Genomic DNA, 24,641 nt, shown 5'->3' with positions numbered 1-24,641 from the left:
GAAATACTCCTGCTGTGGGACAGCACTGCGTAACTTGGTGCACCGAGGGGGGCACAGAGGACTCCCAAGTAGCGGGGAACCTCTGCTCTGCTCAGGCAGCTTTCAATAAAATGTACCAACACAGGGGGGAATACAATATTGCCTTTATTGGCTCATTCCTCCCATACAGCAGGAACAGGAGATTCGTCATGCAGACGCTAAGTGACAGACAAGCACGCGGTACACGGAGAACTATGCACAGCTGGGAACAGCGCCTCCACTGGCAATGTGAATGAGCCCAGCTAGCATCATGCACTTGACGGGGAAGTGAAATGGATGAGAGTGGGAACACTGAGCGGTCGGGGATCCCTTTCACTGGCAGCTTTGGCCTAGCCATGCCTATGTCACAGCTTCGCTGCACAGGCTGGAGGCAATGCCGGCAAAGCGGCCATCCCTAGGGTCGGACCGAGCTCCCTGTTTGTTCTCTTTCCTCATGCCATGAGATTGTTCTGCTGTCGGAGGTGGGAGGGGCTCCTAGCAGATCAGACCCTGCCAGTCAAGATGGGGGTTAATATATTTTCCTGGTTATTTTTGTTGTTCATTAAAATACTCGGATATGATATGCAAAGAGTGGCTGGGAAATGCCCAGCAACCAGCTGCTCCTGGGGCTCAGTGCAGTCCGGGGGGGCAGGACATGGGCCCCACTCTGGGCAGTCTCAGGTGAGAGAGGCAGACAGAGGCAGCAGCAGAACTGTCGTCAGCTCGCACGCGCCATGTTATGGGGCCAGCTCATGCCACCTAGGGAGTTCTCACCTGGCCTCAGCCCAATGAACTGGGGCCCCTGGCATGTCTGCTGTGCTGGGCACAAGCCATCCAGGTAAGAGGCCACTCCAGACCCATTGCAAAGGATGGTCAAGTTGCTCTCCAGGTTTCTTTGACAGGCAGCAGGGGCTACTCCTGGGGGATGCTGACATGATCCACAGTCAGGGAGGCTGCTGGTCCAGGGCTGGGGATGCCAGCTGCGTTCTGGGCAGAAGATGGGAAATCATGCAGTGTGAGAGCGGACAGAGGGGCCTCAACATTGGGTGCATAGGTGTGTATTCCCTGCAGCAGATCTGACTGGCTGCTCTTCCCCCGGAGGCAGGGAAGGGAGAGAAGCAGCCAGTCAGAGGGAGTCTCCCAGATCACTTAGAAATTTTATTTCCAGAACTGAGCCAGCACTTTAGATACTGGGTGCTGGGGATGCCTGAGAGCCAGCAAACTCACTGCACAAATGGGTCACTCACCCAAGAGCTGTCAGCCACTGGAGCCCACGAGCCAGGCTCCCTATCCCATTCCTAGTACTCCTGGGACCACCAAACCTGTGCCCTGGAGGCAGCGGGCTCTGGTCCCCACCACACCCCCTGGTCCAGCCAGCCCCTCACTCACTCTCTGCTGGCTGACCAGCCACTGCCACCCTCTCTCCCCTTGCCTGCCTGATTCCATCACCCTGTAAACACCCACCTCTCCGCATCCAAGGCCAGGTCACTGCATCACGCCCAGAAGCTCATTGTCAAACTAAGCAGGGACCCCGCCCGAGTGAGAAACCAGCAAGGCACGCCCCCCCACCCCGCACTTCCTATGTGCCTTTGCACTGCTGGCTCAGCTCGCTGTCTGGGTCCTTCAGAGGGCCGGGGGAGCCAGGGGGTGCAGCGTGGCACGTGGGCAGTGGTGGGGGAGGCTGCCTGGGGCCCCGTGCTCACTGCTGTGGGGAGCCTGTACGACTCAGACAGTGACACACTCTTGCTCTCCTTCGCCTTTTATTTCTTTGTCCATCGTGGGCCAGGCTGAGGGACGACGGCAGGGCAGGGGCGCTGGAGGGGTGGTCCCTCACTGGGGCGAGTTGAGGGTGGAGTTGGGCGAATCGGCTTTGGGACACCGGGGCGGCAGGGCTTTGTAGCTGTAATACTCCACCACCTGCTTCGGCACCTCGGCCAGCACGCACTTCGCCAGGGCCGTGGGCGAGGCCTGCAAGACAAAGGGCAGCCGTTGGCTCTGGGCTCTCCTAGCCAGGCGCTCCTCAGCACAGCACCGGAGGGTGGCGGTGAACAGCCTCCCCTCCCCCTACTGCCCCATTGTCCTGTGGGGCACAACTGCCATTAGCCCATGCCTGGGCTCTGCCATTTCCCAGTCCTTCCCGCAACTGCATCTGAAGGGTTAATCCTGCCCAGTGGCTCTCGGTATCACTGTGGCTAAAGGAAAAGACGGTAAGTCTCCAGGAGCTTCAATTACTGACCATCAGGATCAATTAGCCCTTGAAGTGCCCAAGCAGCTCAGATCTCAAGAGGGGCCAGAAATGCAAACTATGGATTCCCCCCCACCCCCAATTCCATTGCAGGAGATGCAACTGGGCTGACCCGGAAGGACCCAGAGGAGCCATTCCCTCCATCTGGGGCTTCGCCTGCACATTCAGCGTCAGCTCAGCTTGATCAAGAGAGATTCCAGCATGGAGCCAGACAAATCCATACACTGCGTCTCTGCCCTGTGGGCAGCCCAGCTGCTTAGATGTCTGACTAGCGCGGCTGGAGATCCTGGCCCGGCGGCTCTGGGGAAGAGCATTGACACGGGCAGAGACATAGGCCAGGGCTCCCTGGTGGAGCATCCTGCTCATTGCCACCTTCCATGTGCAGGAAAACTCAGGGCAGCATCACCAGCAAAGCCCCCAGCCACCCTCCCATGCTACACACAGCGCCTGTGTCCCCGACACAGAGCCTGACTGAGGCACACCCCTGTGCTACACACAGCGCCTGTGTCCCCGACACAGAGCCTGACTGAGGCACACCCCTGTGCTACACACAGCGCCTGCAGCCCCACACAGAGCCCCACCCAGACACCCCCCCCTTTGGGCTGTTTAAATGCAGTGTAGACATTTGGGCTCAGACTGGAGCTCGAGCTCTAGGACCCTGGCAGGAGGGAGGGTCCCAGAGCCGAATGTCTATACTGCAGTTAAAGAGCCCCTGAGCAGGAGCCTGAGTCAGCTGCAGGGGTCTAGCTGCAGTGTAGACACACCCTGTGTGGTGAACCAGACAATCGCAACACTCTGCAATGAAAGCACACAAGACAACGATAAAAGCCAAAACATCCCATCGCCTGTGGGTGAACATGTCTCACAAAGCGATCGCACTTCGGCAGCCTCAACAGAAACCGGCACAGCGCTTACATTCAGATCTCTGCTGGACACTACAAATCACGGTCTTCACAAAGACACTGGCTTATTCCAACACTCTGTAACCACTAACCCCTTTCTGTCCTGTCACTGCAGGGCTGTCCCTTAGCTCCTTCACCTTGAATGGGCCCTTAGAATATGTGCTAACTGCTTATTCGAAACAATCGCTTTGATCTTGTATTTAGCAGTGACAGCCACATCTACACTACAGACCTATATCGGAAGAACTAGGTCGCTCGGGGATGTGAAAAATCCCCCAGTGCAGACAGCGCTGTGTGGATGGGAGAGCTTCTCCTGCCAGTGCCGCTACTGCCTCTCGTGGGGTGGAGTAAGTACGCCGACCGGAGACACTCTGCCATCGGTGTCAGAGCATCTTCTCCAAAGCACTGCACTGGTGCCGTTGTGTCGCTGAACGTGAGGACAAGGGGCGCCCCCAGTACCTTTCCCTGAGCTGACAAGGAGCTCCGTGTAAATCGGAAGCTGTCTCTCTCACCAACAGAAGCTGGTCCAATGGAAGCTGTTCCCTCACCCACTTCGTCTCACCTTTTGTTTCATGGAGCCCAGAGACCAAGCAGGTGTCTGGAGCCCCTTGGCTGGGTAAAGGCCAGGGACATCCCCCTCAGTCCCCTGTGAGCCACAGGAACAGGAGAGTTTCCTTCGAGGTACAGAGCAAGGACATGGTTTTACTGAACAGGGAGCGAGGGCAGCCAGACTGTGACAGGGCCCATGGAGACCACAGGGGGTGTTAGGAGAGGAGGCCTTTTCTTACCCCTTCATTAGCTGCCTTCACCAACAGCACAAACCCTGAATCCTGCCCCTGTAGCCCTTGAGAGGGTCAGCAGAGCAGGATGGCACCAGGCCACCCTCCTCTCGGAGCCCCGCGGTGCCAGGGCAGGCGAGAGAGGCCTGAGCCTCTCTGGTTTTGAGGAGAATACTGCCAGCCCCCTTCCTAGACCTCCGAAGTGCATCTCTCTAGGTATCCCACAGCCCTCATCACTGAGCGCTGCCCTTGACTTACCCTCACGGCACCTTGGGGGGATGGCAGTGCCACCAACCCTGGTGATGGGGAAACTGAGGCACGGAGCCACAAAGGGACTTGCCCATAGCCAGAGATGGAGTCTGTGGCAGAGCCAGGATGTGACCCCAAGTCACCCAAGTCCCAGCCCTGTGCCCTACCCACTAAACCATTCTCCCTGATGCCACGGTGATGGGCACGCCACAGACACGTGCAGTGGTCGCAGCCATGCGGTCATTACGGAAGGGGTCTCAGGGACTGACTCACGTTCTTGAACTCTCTGAAGGGGACGAACTGCACGATGTCCCGGAGGACGGGCTCCCCCTTCGGGGAGCGCAGAACCCCGTCGTCCCCGTCCAGGATCTGCATGTCGGTGAAGTCCGCATTGCCCACCCCTACGATGATGATGGACATGGGGAGGTAGGAGGCCCGCACGATGGCCTCCCGCGTGTCCGCCATGTCGGTCACCACCCCGTCCGTCAGGATCAGCAGGATGTAGTATTGCTGTGGGGCAAAGCGGGGAGAGCGGCTATGGGTGACTGGGCAGAGCTGAGCTAGCCCCCCGCCCCCGTCCAGTCAGTGACTGATTCCTTGCTCCTCTTCAAGCCCCATCTTACGGCTGCTGGTTCCCGACTCCCCCAGCACCCTGAGAGACAGAGCGGGATCAGCACACAGGTTGACAACGATGCATTATGCTGTCATTAATTGATAGGCTCAGCTGGCGCGGTAAATGATTCAGTGAGCAAATAGCCAGGGAGATCCCAGAAGAAAATGACATTTTCCTAAAATGCTCCACATCCACAGGTGTAAATAATTGATGAGATTTTAATGAAAGGCCCCCGCCCGCCCTACCCAGTGCACTCACGCACACAGAGCCAGTTCATGGCAGATGCCCCGAGACGCCACTGTGACAAAGTGGGGATGTTCTTGCTGTGTTATGTGAATGCTGAGAGGGGATATTGACCTGGGGAGGTTGCAGGGGAGTTGTGCTGGGATGGCCTGCCTTGGGGAAGGGAGGATACCTGAGCATGTAATCTGAGAACCAGGAGGGGGTTGGAGGCCAGGTAACACCTCTGCCCGGGAAATTGGAAAAGGACAAAGGCTGGGGGAGGAGCCGGGGGGAGGCTGAGTGGGAGGCTGGAGGGAGTTTCAGTTTTGGAGCTGGCTGGAAACGGAGAGGGGTGCCCCGACGGGGCTGTGGCCTCCCTGGGGACCCAGATGGACCTAACTAAAGGGGGTCCTGTTGTCTGTACCAGCAAGACCTGTTCTGGATTGTGTTCCTGTTGTCTAAATAAATCTCTGTTTTACTGGCTGGCTAAGAGTCTCGTCTGACTGTGAAGTGGGGGTGCAGGATCATCTGGCTACCCCAGGACACTGCCTGGGCGGACTCGCCGTGGGAAGTGCACAGAGCGGCAGAGGATGCTGAATGCTCCAAGGTCAGACCCAGGAGGTGAAGCCGTGTGAGCTTCTTGCCATGAAGACAGTCTGCTCTGAGGGAGGGGAGGCTCCCCAAAGTCCTGCCTGGCTTTGTAGGGAGCAGTTGCAGAGCATCACCCGGGGACTCTGTGACACCAGGTGATCAGGGGCGTTGCATGGAGACTGGGATAACTGGCCCCACTGGACTCTGGCACTGCATCCCCAGAGCCAGAAATCTGCTCCATGTATCCCTGTCACTCCACTGCCCCCCAAAGAGCACCATGCAACCTCAGGCCATTTCTTACTCAGCTAGCCTGGCTCAGTAACTCCACACTGACCTGCCAGAAACTACACAGGCCCCTTTGGCTATTTATTCACAGCTGATCGAATGTTCCTGGAGGACATGAGGACACTGCATGAGCAGAGGGGAGAGGAGGCCTGTTCCGAGGAGTCCCTGAACTTGGGATCTTCTAATAAGCACTTGGCTTCTGTCACGTGCTCCAGGTTCACCAGGGCCGAGCACGGCGGCTGTGCTGTGGAATGGGCTGCAAATGTCCGTTCAAGCAGATGCCCTGCGTGTTAAACGTTCCCGGCACGTGCGGCTGAGGTAGGAGCTGGCATTCCTTCGATGGCAAGGGGCTAGCTCTGATGCCCACCCAGCAGCCATGGGGCTGACAGTAGCAGTGCAAAGCCATGCTGGGCAGGACTGGCCTCTCCCTGCTAGGCCTGAGTCCTGAGTGATGGGCCTTCCCCACAGCCTGGAATGTCTCACTCTGATGAAGCTTTCCCTGGCTCTCAGCTGAAGGTTCATGTTGTTTCACCCCATCTCTGCTCGGTGCACTCCCTCTTCCCCGCCACTAACTTCTGCTCCCGCCTGGTGCTTGTGCTGCAGCAACTCTCCGAGGAGCAGACTCAGCATCCGCCACAGCTTAAGAGGAACACTTTGCCCTTCCAGCTGAGGGGTGCAGAGTGAACTCAGCCTCCTAGCGCCCTGGGAGCAATACAGCCCCAGGGGGCAGATGAAGAACATTTGCAAAAGTGCCCTGCTGTCTTAGGAGCCAACATCCCATTTGCCAACCAACCTGGCATCGGACCCTCTCAGAGTCAATGGGCCGTAGTCACTTTGACAATGTTACCCTAAGCAACCTGCCCCGGGCCACGGCAGCAGCCTCTTGCCTTGGGACCCTGGGGAGATCACATGAGAAAGGAGGGTCTCAGCCAGGTCCCTCACGTTGCAAACACCATTCTGTGCCCAGCCCAGGACTGTGCCCTCACAGAGCCGTGTGGCAGAGGCTTACACAGCACAGTTGGAAAGTCTGCATCCAGGCAGAAGCAAGTGCCGGAGATCCCAGGCCCCTTGGCCTGCGGTGCAGGCAGCGCGGTAGGAACGGGGCAGATACTCACGGAGGCCTCCTTTGTTCTCTCCTCCGCCGCCGCCACCCTGGCCACCTTGGAGATGATGGGGGACACGTTCGTGGGGCCGTAGAGCTGGATTTTCGGCAGGCAGTTCTGGTAGGATTCCACCACGCCCTGAATTCCTAGGGAGGGACATCAAATCGGGTGATGAGCCGCCCGGCCCAGCAATTCCACGGCCCAGGGCCGCTAACCTCTCCCTGCCCATCCGCCGTGAGGACACTAATGAGGCAGGTCCAGGCCCCACTGCCCGGCTCCACCCACGTGCCCAGCAGACAGGCTGCCAGGATTCAGCCATTCCTTGTGGGGCACTGACAGTGGTCAGTGAGGGGGCCTGGGCAGCCTCGGGAGGAGGGCCCCGGATTGGAGCATGGTCCGTTTCCGGCGCAGAGGCCACGACTTGCTGGGCAGGAGGGGAAGCGTCCATGCTCAGCAGGGAGAGAGGGGGTGGGAGCAGGGCCGTCGAGGGCAGCTGCACACGGGCCCACAGCCCCCCTCACACACACTCCCAGCAGCGAGGGCTAGATGGGGCGAGGCCTGGCTGCCCCCAGGGCCCTGGCATGGTGTTCAGCAGCCTGGCTCTCACTCTGCTGCCAGCCTCTTACCTTCACACTCGTCATCATCCGGATTGAAGTTGATGGCGAAATCATGGGAAACCTACCAGAGAGCAGAGAATGAATCGGGGGGGCTCCCGGCCCTTCATTGCCCCTTTGTGTGCAGCGAGGGCACATCTCTAGCCCTGCCTCTTGCCTCCCCGGCTGAACTCTGGCTAAAGGGCAAACAACGCAGGGACTGTTCCTGCCTCCTCGTGCGAAGCCCTCACAAAGCTCGGCCTCAGCCCTCCCCGGCACATCCTCTGGAGGCCACACTTAGTCCTGTCATTTCTCTGGGGGGTCTTTGTCTGCTCTGCTCTATAGAAATGGCAGGTGCCGTCGACGTGACGTGACGTGACGTGTCATGTCAGGGCTGCGCACTGCTCCCCGGGAGGGAGCCCACTCGGCAGCGCCAGCGAGAGGGAGGCCTGCCCAACCGAATCCATCCAAAACCCTCCACGCCCTGAACACGGGGAAGCAAGGCAGGTGAGCTGGGAGCAGCTGAGGCAAGCGGGAGCTGCCCAGCCCGGACTGCCAACATCACAGCCCTGGACAGGAGCCTCCCCTCCCCCGCTTCTCAGTCCATCATCTCCCCTACCCTCACTCCTCAGCCCCCCCATTGCCTCTCCTGTATCTCAGTCCCTGGAGCCTCCTCCGCCCTACACTCCTCAGCCCCCGTAACCTCCCCGGCCCCCTGCTCCTCAGCCCCCCTATAGCCTCTCCTGCATCTTAGTCCCTGGAGCCTCCTCCGCCCTACACTCCTCAGCCCCCGTAACCTCCCCGGCCCCCTGCTCCTCAGCCCCACTATAGCCTCTCCTGCATCTCAGTCCCTGGAGCCTCCTCCGCCCTACACTCCTCAGCCCCCGTAACCTCCCCGGCCCCCCGCTCCTCAGCCCCGTAGCCATCCCGGCCCCCACCATGCTGCTCCTCAACTCCCCCCCCGCAGTCCTGTTTCTTACCCTGCAGGGGTCTTACCTCGTACTTGGGTGGGATCCTCGCACCAAACCCTAAGGCGGAGAATTTCTTATCGCTGGAAGGAAGCAGAAGTCAGATGCTGCTCAGGGCCCCAGCACCCAAAGCCCCCCATGCCCCATAAAGGGATCTCCAGACAGGGCACAATGAACCCTGACACAGAGCCTCCAGTCGGCAACACCAGCCCCTCCCCGCTCAGTGTCTGCAACAGAGCCCTCTGCCCCAGGAGCCCCCCGGAACGGACCAGTACCATGGTAAAGTGCAACTACTCCTGCCAGGCCCCGGCCCCACCTGGCATGGGGGTGCCCGGGGAGCACTCAGTGTATCACCTGCCCTCTCCCACACTGGGAGGGGCCTATCCCAGCCCTGGAAGGGCTTGGCAGCTGGGGAGTGGGCCAAGCTGGGGCACTTCTCGTTGGGGCAGCAGGGGGATGGGCAGCTTTGGGGGTGTCCGGGGCCTTATCATTTCTGTGTGGCAGAGCCTACAAAAACCCAGAGAGGAAGAGCGGCCCAGACGCAGCTGGGCTGCCGTGTGTGTAAGTGTGTGTGTGTATGGGGAGGGGGATGGTCAGGACCAAGCACCCCCCACCTTTTTGATTTATCGTGACTTAGCCAACCAGTAAAATAGAAGGTTTATTAGATGACAGGAACACAGTCCAAGCAGGGCTTGTAGGTACAACCAGGACACCTTAGCCAGGTTTTTTGGCAGTGTAGGGGGGAGGGGGGCGCCTGTAGACTAGGGGGGCTCCTGTGGGCATGCAGCAGCTGAGAGAGCAGGGCCCAACGGGTGGGAGCGTAGGCAGCCAGCTCTGAACTCCAGCATTCCCCAGAGGGGCTGGGCAGGCGGGCGGGGATGTTCACCAGATGGGTCAGGCACAGACAGAGCCCAGGGCCATCTCACCTGTCGTAGTCCTGGCAAATCTCTCCCACTGCCACCAGTGCCTTCAGGTACTCGTTGGGCTGGTAGGGGTTGATGTAGTGTAGAGAGCAGCTGTTCCGGGGGTCTCCGTTCGACGCTGTGAAGTCAATAGCCACCTGGGATCGGAAGGCAGGTGGTCAGCAGAGCCAGCCCTGGACTCACGAAGCAGGTAGGTGGAAGCATCCAGCAGTAAAAGGCTTTTTAAACCCACCTTTGCTAACCCCCCCCGCCACCTCGTGACATCCTCCCGGCACCTCCTCGCTCATGGACGTTAACGCAGGGTGCACCATGGTTTGCAATAAGGGCTGGGGGTGGGGATGATGCCACATGTGAGGTGGCACCGGTGACAAAGCAAGTGTCAAGAGCAGTGGGGAGGAGTTTTCTAAAAGTTCCTGCAAACTTCTTTCATTGCTGCTCGGAAGGGACAGGCGCCCAGCAGGGCTGAGCTAAGCCCGCCCGCATTTCTTCTCCGCCGTTCCCCTTCAAGCCATGTCACGGAGTGACGGGACATGATGTTTCACAACATGACAGGCCTTGCTCCCAGGACCAACCACCGCTCTCGGCTTGTCTCATGCTGCGGAGCAGAGCCAAGCAGTCTGCTTCCCGCATGTTGCGGGTCTGACTCACTCTGGGGAGAAAATGCTTTTGCAAAATGCAATCTGGAGGCTGGTTGTTTTTTCATTTTTAATGAGGAATCTGTGCAAAGTACCAGCAAAGGTCTAACAGCAGGGAATGCAAAATGCTAAGGAGCAGAGGGAAGGAACCTGGCTCATGTCCAGCACCAGAGTGTGACAGAGACTCAGGTGCAAAGCCAAGGAAGGAGGATGTTTTCAGGGACTGATTTGCATTTGCATGTGCAAAAAACTATGCACACCCATGTGCTTAACTTACATGTGCAGTTGTACGCACAACTCAGCTAGCTGCAAGTGCAGCAGGTGGTTCAAATGCACAACTACCCAGCTGTGTGTGCATGTGCAATTCTTGCACATCCCAGGCCCTTACAGTCTGCAGGGAAAGAAGGTCACTAGTTGTGTTTTAATTAATAGGGCTGGAATATGAAAAAGAAAACTGCACCATGACTGACTTTGAGGTGTCAGTAGCCCTTGAGAAGCCACTTAAAACCTTACTGGACTCAGAGAGTTAAACATTGCATCTGTATCCCGTCTTTCTCTAGCAAACTGAATCTCGGGGGGAAAGAAACCTGCCCCAGGGTCCAAGCAGGGGCTCAGGACTGCTGCTGGCTGCACTAGGTAAGTCCAGTTCAAGCTCACCTCCTGCACAGCTGATTGAGGAGACTACGCCCTGAAGTTCTGGGGATCTCACTGAGGTGCTAATGGATAACTATGGCCAAGCAGGAGCGGTACCAACTGCTGAGCCAGCAGTTAAACAGCGTGGGGCAGGTTCACTGGTCCGTTCTGGCTGTGTTGTCCCAGTCCAGCCAGGGAAGCAGCTGTAAAATCAGCCACACTAGCCAGTTCATCAGAGTTTATGGCTGCTGTGTGCACCAGGCCACGTGCTTTTCTTGTTAATCATGTAACACTGCGCTGCCCCTCCCAGGCAGCACACAGCGAGCAGGGCCAGTGCAAGGATGTTTCGCGCCCTAGGCAAAACTTCCACCTTAGCCCCCCGCCCCTCCTGCACTCCCCTCGAGACGCCCCCTCCCGCTCCCGCAGCAGCTCCCCCCCGCCCTGAGACGCCCCCTTGCGGCAGCTCTCCACCCTCTGCCCTGAGGCACCCCTCCCACCCCAGCTCACCCCTACTCCGCGCACGAGCACCCCGAGCAGGCCATGGCTGCTTCACTTCTCCTGCCTCTCAGGCTTGCGGTGCCTAAGCTGATTGGCGCCGCAAGCCTGGGAGGCAGAAGTAAAGCAGCCACCCCGTGCTCAGGGAGGAGGCAGCGCAGGGCTAAGCTGGGGCGGGGAATTCCCATGCATGCCCCCACCCCTTGCTGCAGGCGGCCCTCCCTGCACTCCCCTGCCCCAGCTCCCTCAGCCTAAATGCCAGCGGCGACCGTCGCTGCTGAAGAAAATGGCGCCCCCCAAATCCCACCTAGGTCGCCTAAATTGTTGCCCTGGCCCTGACAGCGAGGCAGAGAGACAGGAGCCGTGCTGCAGAGCCACGCGTCTGCAGGGCTGAGAGCTTGGGGGACCACATATTTCTCTTTGGGCATGAAGCTACGAGCCCTTCCAAATGCCCCTGCTGGGGGCCCTGTAACAGCAGGGCATGGTCGAGGAGCAGCTCGTCAGCCCACTTTGCCGTTCATTTCCTTACGGGTGGAACGACCCTGTGCTGATACAGGGTGTGGGATGGGCAGGCCAGGAAGCCTAATGATCCCGATGCTGGCAGAGGGGAGCTCGCACTCTGTGCCCACGAAGCTGTTGTCCCCTCTGTGTGCCGTGGAGATCTTCCCCCCAGGAACCAGACAGCGACCCACCAAACACGTGTCCCATAGGCCGCCAAGCAGCCTCCAGAACTAGCGCCCCATGGAATGCCCCTTGTCTGATCTCCAGCCTCCTCCCTCATCTGCTCCCCGGGATGGGTCTGAGCAGGATCAACTCCTGTGCAAGGTTCTAACACTTCTGTCCTGGGACTCAGGACAAAGTTTGCTCCGGGCTCGCTGCTCATCCTGCCATCCCCGCCGGGAGGCCTTGCCAGCGGAGGGACAGGGCGTGCTCCTTACCGTGAAGTGGATCTGGCATCCGCCCATGATGTAATCCAGGAAGGAGTAGACCCTGTGGAGCTTCCAAACAAAGGCCGTGTTAGCCAGCCCCTGACAGCACAGCCCAGAGCTCTTCTGGCCGGCTGGCTGGCCTTTCCCGGCAGCGATCCAGGCACAAGCAGCCCGGAAGGACAGACACGAGCGGAGCATTCTGCACTGCTGACAGCTCGATTGCCTGCCAGACAGCAGGGGGACACAGCAGCCGCCCGCCGGGCGCTGGGAGCCAAGGAGACTGCCGCAAGGGGAGGGATATGGATACAGCAAGACATGTCTGTCAGTGTCCCTGAGCCGGGACAGAGCTCTCCTAGTCACTGCTCCTTTGCCAAACAGCCTCAGAGGGGGAGTACGTCCTGCACGCTTGTCCGACCAGCCCCCTGGCCCAAAGTACAAAAGCGCTTTCGCCTCCTGCTAGCCCCTCTGGCATCGAGGTGCCAGGACAGCTGAGGGCACTGAGTCACCCTTGGCATTGAGCCGCATCCCTTGGGGTCACCACAGGGTGCTGCAAGTCAGGGCACAAAGGCTGATGTGAGAGCTCCAGGAAACGCCAAGGGCAGGCTCGGCCCGGCTCCCGTCTCACCTTCAGATCCAGTAAGATGACCACGCCTGAGTTCTTGTAATTTCGTTTCTTGATTTTGTACTTTGGGTTCATGCAGTCCCACTGCACCTTGGAGCAAAACAGAGAGAGAGCAGGGGAGATCTGTGATCTGCGGACGAGCAGCCCTGGAGCTCAGCCAGACGTGCCCAACAGCGCAACAACATGCAGTGCCCCTGGGCATCCCTGCAGTGACATGCCCCACCGGGCCTAGCCTACAGCCTCCGGCAGCACTGCAAACACACACGAGTCACACACCCAGACTGTGCACCCGGCAAACAGCGAACCCCAGAGCTGAGCAGACGAGGGGAAATCTGTGTCGCAAAACAGCTCAAAAAAATCCCAGAACATTTCAGGGGGTTGGTCTGATAGTTTGAGGATTTGGCCTTTTCTCATTTTAAACGTAAAGGAAGGAGAAGAGAGGGAAAAAACAAAGACCACAAAACAAACACAACTCATTTTTGTTTTAGTTTTCCTAGATTCCCACCCCCCACCCAAAAAAAACCGGAAAAATGTGAAACCACCAAGTTCGGGACAATTGTTGAAAGTTGGCCAATTTCAGGGAAAAAATTTTGCCCAACATGTGACCAACTCAGGCAAATACCCAGCACACACATGCAAAGTGCTTTGACACGGAAGGGCCGAGTCACCTCACATCACCAGCAGCCCGCCCACCTGGAGACCCACATGTGTAGGGTCCCCGCCCCCTGCCCGCAACAAACCTTGTTCTCCCCACTCGCTTTCTGCATTTCCTCAAACGTGGTGTAAAACTCTCCGATGAAGTCGTGTTTTCCCCGGGAGTCGTAGTCCCAGACGACACACTGTAAGGAGAGGAGCTCAGCTCAGCCAGAGGGTCCCACCTCATTCACCCCCTCTCTAGGGAGGGGCCTTTCCCAGCCCCCAGCATCCCCCCCACACTCACCTTGGACCCTCGCCGTTGATACGCACCCAGCCCTGACTGTGCATGCAGCATGGTGTCCTTCTTCCAGCCCTGAGCTATATAGACACTTCAGAGGAAGGACCCAATGCCCCTGGACAGCTATGTAAGCACACGAGGGGGGCACTTACCCTTCTTGGGGGCCAGTTCAGGCCCTGAAGCAGGAGGACCAAAGGCCCCTGGTCATGTGTCTGTGCGTTTGTGAGTGTAGCCTCTGCAGTGACACTAACACATGGGTGTCCTGTGGCAGTGATACATTGTGCCTGGGTTGCCTTTGACCCTGGGGGCAGGTTGCACTGTGATAGGGCCGGTCCCCCTTGCAGGAGACTCGGTGAGGTGGCCCCTTTCAGCTCCCCCAAGGGCAGTGGCTACTCAGGGCTTCCCCCCTTCCCTTCCTCACCCTCAGCTTCCTCTTCTCCTCGCAGCTGCACAGCGAGTTCAGTGAGACCTTGAACGGCTCCCACACGGGGCTCAGGTTGTTCTTGACCACCTGTAAACACAAGAGGGTAGTGGGAACGTGCTGCATACGGCCTGTCGGGGCACCCCGGGGTGATGAGCAGGGAGCTCGCTGGGCTTCCATCTGCCAGAGGCCCAATGGGTTTTGCAAACAGCCCTGAGTGGCTCTTGCCCCCCTCCAACCCCTGTGGATGCTGAGGCACAGGGAGGGGAGGACCCTGCCCAGGGTCATGCGGGGTCCAGGCAGTCCCATGCCCAGCCCTGTGCTCTAGCTGTCACGGAGTCCCCAGGTGATGCTCTGGAACTGCTCCCCACAAAGCCAGGCAGGACTTTGGGGAGCCTCCTCTCCCTTGGAGTAGACTGTCTTCAGGGCAAGAAGCTCACACGGCTTCACTTCCTGGGTCTCTCCTTGGAGCATTCAGCATCCTCTGCCCCTCTGTGCGCTTCCCACAGCGAGCCCGCCCAGGCCTGGGTCCTGGGGAAGCCAGAGGATCCTGCACCCCCACTTGCAGTCAGACGGGACTCTCAGCCAGCCAGTAAAACAGAGGTTTATTTAGACGACAGGAACACAGTCCAAAACAGGTCAAGCCAGTACAGACAACAGGACCCCCTTTAAGTAGGTCCATCTGGGGCCCCCAGGGAGGTCACAGCCCCGTTGGGAAGCCCAAGTCCCATCAGGCACCCTTCTCCATTTCCCAGCCAGCTCCAAACTGACACTCCCCCCAGCTCCTCCCCCAGCCTTTGTGTCCTTTGTTCAGTGTCCTGGGCCTCCAGCCCCCTCCTGGTTCTCAGCTTACATGCTCAGGTATCCTCCCTTCCCCAAGGCAGCCCATCCCAGCACAACTCCCCTGCAACCTCCCCAGGTCAATATCCCCTCTCAGCATTCACATAACACAGCAAGAACATTCCCATTTCATCACAGTAGCCCCTAGCCCCCGCTCCGGCAGGGGGAGGTGCTAGGCAGCCATGCCCTAGACGAGAGACTCTCTGGACCAGCATCTGTTGCCCCTTTCTCCTCTGTCTCTCCCCTCCCTGCAGGCTCCCACCAGGAAGGGAATGGTGGGGCCCAGGTGGCCGGCCGGCCGGACAGCACCTGACAGCGTAACAGCTCTGCTAGGCGCCTAATCCTCCTAGGCCCCCCGTCAGAGAGGCGTGAGCAGAGCAGCAGCAGGCACTTCCATGGTGCGCTGCCAGCACAGGGAGCAGCAGGGGCCGGGGGGGCCCCGTCACTCATCTCCTCTTCCCTTCCCAGGCAGAGCCCATTACAGCTCTGGGGGCCCTGCTCTGCCGGGGAGAGAGGGGAGTGGGCAGGGGAGGATCCTCTGGCAGCATGGAGCCACAAGGAGCTTTCCAGGCATGGCGCTCTCCCCCTCCGCTGCCTGTCCTCTCCTGCGGGGGGGCTGCCTGGGGTTGACAAGCACCTCCTGGCTGGGGCTGGAGCCAGGGGCACAGGGGCAAGGGCTCCAGCGTCCCCACCAGCCCCTCCTCTGCACCCCCATCACCCCATCCCCACCAGCCCCTCCTCCACCCACTCCCATCCCTTTCACCGCCACTGCCATCACTGCCCACCCTTGTCTCCATTCCCTTCCCCCTGGGTGGCAGCGGGGGCTCCTTGGAGGCTCTGCCACGGCGGGGACCTACCTCAGTGCGATACACCAGCTGCTCGCTCCCGTCGTCGTTGATCCGGTAGAGCTCCAGGAAAGGATCTGACTTGCTGAAGAGATCCTGCCAGGGGGGTGGTCAGAGAGGCACGGTGAGCTCTATGGCTGGTGCTGCCTTCCCACTCCAGGTAGGGCCAGCACGGGGACAGCTCTGCCAGTCAGAGCAGCAGGACCAACCTCCGGACCATCTCCCCCAATACTCCCCAGACAGGGTACAAGCCGCCGGACCAGCCCTGCCCGGGATGGGGGCTCTGAGCACCCAGGGGCCACTGTGCCAATGCTCCACACTTCCTCTCCCCTGCCATGGCCATGCTGGGCTCCTTCCCTGCCCCTGTTGGTGCCCACTCTGGCCCTGCCCCCTGCCTGTGGCTCCTGCAGTCTCACTGCACCTCCTTTGCCCAGCCAGCCTCTCTCATGCTGTGCCCGCAGCAGCCTGCGCCAGTGACTCCCAGCCCTTGGCTATCACTGAACTGCCCCCCAGCATCCCTGCCAGCCCATGCTTTCCCGGGGTGCTTCGGGGAGTGTGGCTGGCAGAGGATGATCTTTCACCCCAGTGGGTGGGGGGAGCCCTTTGGACAGTTGGGTGCAGTGAGCTGGGTGGGGCTCGATTGGGAAGGGGCACCAGCACAACCCCCCCATCTCAGAAGGCAGGCTCAGCGGAGGGACAGAGCTCCATGTGTCCCGTCGCTGGGCAGGGCCATGACCCGCTGACCAGGCTGCTGAGGGGTGAGCTGGCCTGGACGCCAGGGACAGCTCTAGACATTTCACCACCCCAAGCACGGCAGCATGCCGGGGTGGGCGCTCTGCCGGTCACCGGTCCTGCGGCTCCAGTGGATCTCCCACAGGCACACCTGAGGGAGGTCCACCAGAGCTGCGGGACCAGCGGACCATCTGCAGGCATGCCACCGAAGGCTGGCTGCCTGCCACCCTCCTGGTGACCGGCAGAGCACCCCCCACAGCATGCTGCCCCAAGCACGCACTTGGCGTGCAGGGGCCTGGAGCTGCCTCTGCTGGCTGCTCCCATCGTGTGCTCTGCCAGGGGTAGCTCCAGCCTCCCCCAGCAGCACCCAAGTGTTGGAAAGGTGCTGGAGGGGCGCCGGGGCCAGTCGGCAGCCACGGCTCCCAGCTTGCAGTAAATAACCACACTGGCTCCTCCATGTGGCCATTCCCAGGCTGCACCCCGCCCGATCTGGGGGGCTGGGGGCACCGTGGTCTCAGCAAAGGCAGAGCGGAGTCTCTCAGCCACTCCCAGCAGTAGGCAGAGGTACCTTGTCGTCCAGCTTTTTGGCCCGGAACGCCAGCTCCACATAGCCATTGTTGCCAGAAATCTCCTCTGACAGCACCTGAAGGCAGAGCACCAAGGGGCCCTCAGAGACAGGCAGCCGGGCACAAGCCCCAGGGAGAAACCCGCCCAGTCCTGGCTGCCTGTTGGAGCCACCACGCACAGAGCACACCTGTAAGGCACTGGCAGCAATGTGTGTCCCAGGCCAGGCAGCAGGGTCCAGAGAGGCCGTTGTGCACCTGCCACGCGCCAGGCCAGGCAGCAGGGCCCGGAGAGGCTGCTGTGCACCTGCCATGTGCCAGACTGGGCGGCAGGGCCCAGAGAGGCCATTGTGCACATGCCACACGCCAGGCCAGGTGGCAGGGCCCGGAGAGGCTTGTGCACCTGCCATGCGCCAGGCCGGGCAGCAGGGCCCAGAGAGGCTGTTGTTCACCTGCCATGCACCAGGCCAGGCGGCAGGGCCTGGAGAGGCAGCAGGGGCCAGGGGCCACCATCCCAGCATACTCTTTAGTGTGTTTTCCATCGCGTTCAAAGAGCACAATTCCTGTGCTGCATGGAGCAGGTGTCCCAGCAACACCCATACACCAGCTGGCAGAGCTGGACTCTGGGGAATGAATGTGGATTCCTCACTATGGGCAGGAGCCAGGAACCAGTGATGAGAACCTGGGTTCTCCTGGGGAGATGACGGGGGCAGATCAGGGTTAGTCTGCATAGGGTGGGACGGGCTGGGGGGCAGGAGGAGACGGGCAATGAGAGTTTGGCCCCTGCAGCAGCAAGATATTCAGCACAAACCTGGCTGGTTGTGAGCCATACCAGAGCCCCAGAGGATGTGGCAGGACCCCTCTCTGGGGCAGGTGGGGGGACAGCAGTGTTAGAAATATAAAGAGGAGCTCCGGGCTGGGGGCAGCAGAGCACCGAGCAGCTCTCTAGAGACAGCTCCTGCCCACAGAGTGCCAGGCTCCAGAGCCTGTCAGATGGGTACATGTGCTCAAGGTTTCCTGGCAGAGCCGTGTGGCACTGAGGCAGCCAGAGCAGGGCACGGGGCAGCTCTGGGGTCTGCCTCTGCCTGTCCTTTCCCAAAGGGAATGGCTCAGGCAGGCCTAGCCGAACACGTTCCCCCCTCCCTGCAGGCTGCATGAGCAGCAGGACTGCTAGGAAGTGCAGAGCTGGAGCCAGCCTGGAGGCACAGGCCAGGCTGGCCGCACTCACTGTGATGGTGGACTTTCCGGCGTACTTCCCGTACTTGAGAAATAGCGGCTTGGTCACCCGCTTCTGGGCCACAATCTGGAAGGGAAGATGATGGCATGAGTCAGGGAGGAGGGAGCCATGGGCCCATGCAATGCCCTGGGGACGGGGGCAGGGGACCCATGGGCCCACAGGGGAGATGATGGCACTGGAGTCGCGCTGGAGCATGAGCAGCCATGCTGTGGGAGTCATCTCGGGAGAGGACTCGGGACATGGCGCATGAGTCACTCAGGGGACATTGGTGCGAGTCATGCTGAGGCACAAGTCATCCTGGAGGATGTCAGCATGGGGGCCAGTGAACCCCTACGGATGGAACCAGCGCTGGGCCAAGCCTGTGTCACACACTGAGCTCCCCCAGCGATTCCCAAGCTGCAGGCGGAGGGCCTGGGGCTGCCAGGCTGTGGTTTCATGGACAGCGCTTGGTCTTTACTGACAGTCAGTGCTCAGACGTGCCAAGCAGCAGCACTTCCTGACAGTGCAGAAATCGCTCCCTTCTCCAGGAGCTGGGAGCCACCCCTACTACGTCAAGTCCTCCCCAGTCCTGGCCACGTTAACCCGCAGCATCATCCCTCTGCTTTCCTCTCAGCCCTGGGGACTTCCAGTCCCACCAGCAATGCCATTATAGACTATGTGGGGCTTCCCCGACCCTGGGAGGTCAGCGCACAATGGGTCCAACGCCAGCCCGTCCTCAGCCGGGAGCGTTCAGAACTCCCACTCCTAGGCCATGCCGCTGATTGCAATGACAACATCCTGCAATGTGCAAATATGGTGGCAATACGTTCCTGGCACCGCTAAGCCCTTCTGCCGGCCACCCTGAGCCACCTTTCCAGGCCAGGAACGGAACAGTCCCATGCCCAGGAGCAGTGAATGGTCGAATGGCAGGATTTCCTCCCCAGGAAACACCGCAGCCCTGCTGGTCCACAGGCTGGGGACGGGCGAGAGGAGCGGCTCCCAGGGGGCAACGAGGGCAAGTACCTGGCCCACGGTGCACTCCATGCCCCCCAGGAAATCATCGTCGTGTGTCCCGAGGCTGGAGTGCCCATGACTGTCGTACACCTCGAACCGCAGCTTCTGCACTTCCTCGAAGTAATAGTCGACCGTGAAGACCTTGGAGAAGACGGGGTGCAGGTTGCTCTTGATGATCTCGCTCCTGTCCACCTGGAGGCAAGAGGAGACTCATGGTCCAGCCCAGCAGCCCTGGAGACCGAGGGCCTCTCCTGGCCCACCCAGCAGCCGCAGCAACAGCCGTGCAAGCCCCCCCCTCGCCTCACCTCACAGAGTGCCCCCCCCCCGCCCACAGGGCTGGGGCGCTATCTCCAGCCCCGAGCCTTTGCCGCGGAGACTGTCAGCTGGTGCCAACTGGCGTGGTGGGCTCAGAGATGCAGCCCTCTGTTCCCAGTGGGAGACCACTGCCTCTTTTCACCTACAAGGCAGGGTCCGCAGGGCCTAGAGCCCTGTACTGCGGCGGGCAGGGTTCTGCATGGCTCCAGGACTCTGGCGCGCCAGATAAGATGGCCCCATTACCAGCAGGAGGAAGGTTTCCCCAGCTGCCAGCACCACAAACTCCCCCTGAGCATGGAGGGTCCATGGAGCTCCCTGCCCACACCACCTCTTGAGGGCCCTATGCCAGGCGGTTGGGGAGGGCAGGGGTAGTGGGGGGCACTATTCTGCCCTTTGTAATGTCCAAAGAGAAGCATATTTTTTTCTGCCACCTCTTCCCGGCAGATGAGCAGCAACTGGTTCTCCACGTGTCAGACCTGGATGGCACCCAGATGAACCCAGTCCCTGTTCAGGGTCAGGGCCTGCAGCCCCTTCCACTCCCCGTGCCCCGAACCGGCGCTTGGCACTGTGTGGGCACGGCTCTGACAAGGGGCTTTGTTCTTTAACTGCTGCCGAAAACACAGCAGGGGGAGCAAGGCTTGAAAAGGTAGGTTTTTGTAGGGTCTACACAAATAGCCATTTTTAAAACATGTCTCAGTTTTCGAGCGGCAGGATTCTTGGAAATGCCCTGCACCGAGCACTTTTCCCTCCAAAGATCCCAAGTTCTACATTTGTTTTTAATGCAGTTCTGAAAACAATTTGAACATAGGTCAAAACACAGGAGCCGAATCAAACCTTCGTCTCCGTCCCTCCTGCAGGAGCAAACCCAGCATTTGTGTGAACTGCCATGAAGGAAACCCAAGAGCGCTCACACCGAGAGAGGGATTAACTCCAGGCAGCTGCTTTTTCTTGCTGCTCCCATGTCCCTGGCTTGGCAGCAGCTGAGCCGTGCCCCGCTGTCCCCTCTGACAGGCAAGTTGTTTCACACCATGAGACTTTGCCATCCCCCTCCCAGGAAGCCAGAGCAGGGCCCATGCCCGGCCGAGTTACTAGCCACCTCAGGATCTCAGCAGCTTCAGAATCCTAGAAACTTGCACTTTTAAGGAAATGGAATAAAACGTCTCAAACCACCCTGAACACAGACTCGTTAGTGTGGGGAATGCAGATGAGATGCTAATGAGCTACTCAATTGTCAATGACTCTGGGAAGCGAGAGCTGCGTGTGTGGCCAATTCGCTTCTCAGGACCAGGCCTGGGCTATGCAGGTGGCTCTGGGTACTGAGCACTAGGGAGCACTGGAGGGTATTTGTCCCCTTCCCTCTCCAGTCTCTGGCTCCCGCAGACTCCATCCATCCCCTGCAGCGATAACCAGGGAGCTGCCCACCAAGGGGGCCACGCCCGCTGTTCTCTGTGGGGCAGCACCTCCTCCAAGCGACGGCCATAGCAGCTTTGCCACCCCCTCCCTGGAAGCTGGAACAGGGCCCACACCCCTCTGAGTTACTAGCCACCCCAGGGTGTCAGGTAGCTGGTGGGGAGCACCCCACGTTACAGGCGAGAGGGGTGCTCATTCCTCTGCCTTGCTGGCAGCACCAGGGGCACTTGCCCATTACATGGGCAGAGAGGGAGCACCCAGTTCTCCGGGCTGCTCACCACCCAATCAACGTGGGATCAGCCCTGTGCATGGAAATGGGCCAAGTGCTTGGGTCAGGACCTGCAGAGAAGGGACCCAGGAAGCTGTGGGGAGAGAGAACAGGATTCCCCAAGAGGAGTGAGCCTTCCCCAGGGGAAAGGAGTTCCCTGCCCTCTTGCTCTCTGCTTGTATCATCGTCTTTTCCCCAGGCAGAGGCCCCACCAGCAGCCCTGTCAGCACAATGGTGGGGGGCAGATGGGGACCTTGCAAACACTGGAGGGCTGCGATCTGGATCATCAGGCAACTCCCGGGGATGCTGGGCACAGCCGGCTTCTCCAGTAGGTGCTCTGGCATGAGTGAGCTGCGCCCAGCTGTCACCAATTTCAGCCGGGAAGAGTTCGTGATGGGGGACTGGTAGAGGGACCAACCTTCCATTTGCCAGCCAGCCCCTGGCTGCGGCCATGGGCTCTGAGCCAGGGTGGAAGGATGAACGCAGGATTTGGACCCTTCGTGGATGTGCACAAAGCGAGGACGTGGAGGGCTCAGGCCCCACTGCCAAGGCAGAGGCCATGGGGTCCCGGGTAGGAGCAGAGCTCAGCCATTGGAGGACTCTGCAGGGCTGGAGCCTTTTCTTTATTGGGATTATCAAGCTGCTGCCGCAAATCTCTGTGCCAGTGTCAGGCTGCTGAACAGACGCACACAATTTGACGGCTTAGCAGACTTAGCTGCAGCTTAAGCCCCTGGCTGCTGTTCGGCTGGGGGCTCGGCTGCACTGCACGGAAACCAGCATGTTTTTATCCTTCCCTGCACTTGCTATGCATCTGGCCACATCACCCCACCACTCAGCTGCCCCTCCTCACCACCTCTCATGCCTTCCAGTGGAGCCCGGAGCTGGGAAATTGCCTAGCCCATCACTAGTGCTTTATTCAGCATGCAGATCCGTGTCTGCCCAGGGGCACAGGGTGCAGATCTGTGTCTGCCTGGGGGCATTGTGTGCAGATCCGTGTCTACTGGGGCCACTGCATGCAGATCTGCGTCTGCCTGGGGGCATTGTGTGCAGATCCGTGTCTACCGGGGGCACTGCATGCAGATCTGCGTCTGCCTGGGGGCAGCGGGGGCAGATCCGCATCTGCCTGGGAGCACTGCGTGCAGATCCGCGTCTGCCCGGGGGCACTGTGGGTGGGGGTGGGGGTGAGAAATGTGACTGTAGCAATGACTAGTTTGAGGATTTAGAGAGCATCTCACTGCATCCCAGACCCGCTAGCCAGGTGCTTTGTCTTCCTTCGGCTCCCATGGACGCTCGACAGCTGGGCCTGCCTGGGGAGAATCCCTGGGAGAAGTGTTATCCGAACGGCTGATCCCCTGGGTATTCCTCATCCTTGCCACTCTGCCAGGTCACAGCACAGCAGAACCAACCACCTGTAGCATGGAGCACTCAGCCATATCACATACTGGCCACTGCCGGAGTCACTGCCCGCAGATATAGAGCCGGCCAGCCTGAGTGGGCAGTAGGTCAGCGGCTGTTCTCTGTGTCTCTGGACTGGACCAGTGCAAGTCTCATAATCAGGTGCCAGTTTAATATTATTGATTGGGGAGCACTGGGAGGCCACAGCCCTGGCACCGTTGTCCACAGTGCTATACAAAGAAAGTGCAGAAGAGAAGAATGAGGGGGATTTGATAGCTGCTTTCAACTAGCTAAAAGGGGGAGTTCCAAAGAAGATGGATCTAGACTGTTCTCAGTGGTGGCCGATGACAGAACAAGGAGCAATGGTCTCAAGTTGCAGTGGGGCGAGGTTTAGGTTGGATATTAGGAAAAACTTTTTCACTAGGAGGGTGGTGAAGCACTGGAATGGGTTACCTAGGGAGGTGGTGGAATCTCCTTCCTTAGAGGTTTTTAAGGCCCGGCTTGACAAAGCTCTGGCTGGGATGATTTAGCTGGGAATTGGTCCTGCTTTGAGCAGGGGGTTGGACTAGATACCTCCTGAGGTCTCTTCCAACCCTGATATTCTCTGATTCTATGAAAGAAAACAAAGCCAGGTCCGGCCCCAGGGCGCTCCTCTTCCAGGATTATTACTAGACACAACAGGTGGCTAATCAGACATGTGGGGACTGGTGGGGGCAGAGGGCAGGTCACAGCCAACGTGGGGGCGTTTGCATGGACACGAGGGAACACTCTGGCTCCCAAGCAGAGCTCTCGTCCCACGGAGGCACTCAGATATTTGATTGAAACGTGCTGTTTCCAGGATCACTTTCCCTAGCCTGGCACAGGAAGGGAACCCACAGCGGTCGGGAGGTGGGGAACCGGGGTGAATTCCACTTTATAGTCAAGCCAGCTGGAAAGGCCTGGAGATGCTTGGCCAGCTGCAATGGGGCACCAGGGATGCCCACCAGGGATGGGCTCCAGCATGGGGCATGGGCAAAGTGTGCCCTCGCCCTTGATCCTCTGCTCACTGTCAGTATAGACGGGGAACAGGATTTCTCAAGAACTGAACAGAGATTCCTATGAAGGGAAAAGCACCTGGTTCTGCTACGAGGTGGCAGCACAGCCCCGCGACCCCAGAGGAGGGAGAGACCAGAAGGGGTTAACAGAGGCTCCTTTGCAAAGTGCACCCCATTCATAAACTAAAGTAGCAAATTCCAACACAGAATCAAAGCACAGGAACCTCTACTCATTGCAGCCCAGCTCCAGCCCCTGCCAGGCGAGATCCTTGTGGCCTTGCCCTGCGGTATCCAGCGGGGAGAGGCTCTAAGATTAGCAGAGACTATGGCATCCCTTTCCGTACTGATTACACGGTTGTGCTTTCCGGTCATTGCCTGGAACAGGGATTTCATCTGGGTTTCAATACGGCCGTTATCAAATCTCAGCTGTGTAGCAACTGATTTCTAGGAGCGTGTTTATCTCGCGAAATCTCAAAAAAGATTGTCTCACTAATGAGCTGGAATGATTAATTAGATGCAATAAGGGTCCAGACTAATCTCATTGCATTGGGTTAGTACATTGGCAGGGCACTCAGCTCCCAGGGTTACACATGGGGGACTCCATGGAAAGTTTAACCCTGTCCAGGCGAGGTGGCTGGAAATCCAGCTTCTCTTTCACGGCAGAGTCGGACGTGTTAGGGAAAATAACGCCCCCCTCTATTATCTTAGGCCCTAGGCCTTTGAGCAAAAATAATTTAGAGCTTTAACTTAGCTTGTTTTACTGTACAAAGGGCATGCTGAGGCAGAAAGATGTAGTCAGGGCCCAAAAGAGGAACTAGATGTGGATAAAGGGGAACCAGGAGATCTGTT

At 59.2% G+C, this 24,641-nt stretch overlaps 1 protein-coding gene across 2 annotated transcripts in view; it reads right to left on the bottom strand.

Annotated features, from left to right (window-relative positions):
* Positions 1–326: 326 nt before the first annotated feature.
* CPNE7 (copine 7) overlaps positions 327–24,641 on the bottom strand; it is a 39,732-nt gene continuing 15,417 nt past the window's right edge. For both annotated transcript variants that reach the window (XM_032764259.2, XM_032764260.2), the window contains exons 3-16: positions 19,380–19,562; positions 18,369–18,443; positions 17,146–17,220; positions 15,858–15,941; positions 14,161–14,250; positions 13,546–13,644; positions 12,809–12,895; positions 12,193–12,252; positions 9,495–9,628; positions 8,597–8,651; positions 7,634–7,685; positions 7,020–7,153; positions 4,467–4,703; positions 327–1,986 (exon numbers count right to left, since the gene is read on the bottom strand). In XM_032764259.2, coding sequence (XP_032620150.1) covers positions 1,849–1,986; positions 4,467–4,703; positions 7,020–7,153; positions 7,634–7,685; positions 8,597–8,651; positions 9,495–9,628; positions 12,193–12,252; positions 12,809–12,895; positions 13,546–13,644; positions 14,161–14,250; positions 15,858–15,941; positions 17,146–17,220; positions 18,369–18,443; positions 19,380–19,562 — 1,503 coding nt within the window. In that variant the 3' untranslated portion in view covers positions 327–1,848. The remainder of the gene's footprint in view (positions 1,987–4,466; positions 4,704–7,019; positions 7,154–7,633; positions 7,686–8,596; positions 8,652–9,494; positions 9,629–12,192; positions 12,253–12,808; positions 12,896–13,545; positions 13,645–14,160; positions 14,251–15,857; positions 15,942–17,145; positions 17,221–18,368; positions 18,444–19,379; positions 19,563–24,641) is intronic.

Source organism: Chelonoidis abingdonii, chromosome 19 (assembly GCF_003597395.2).
Source record: "Chelonoidis abingdonii isolate Lonesome George chromosome 19, CheloAbing_2.0, whole genome shotgun sequence".
Taxonomy (NCBI): Eukaryota; Metazoa; Chordata; order Testudines; family Testudinidae; genus Chelonoidis; species Chelonoidis abingdonii.
This window is presented reverse-complemented; position numbering and strand designations above follow the sequence as displayed.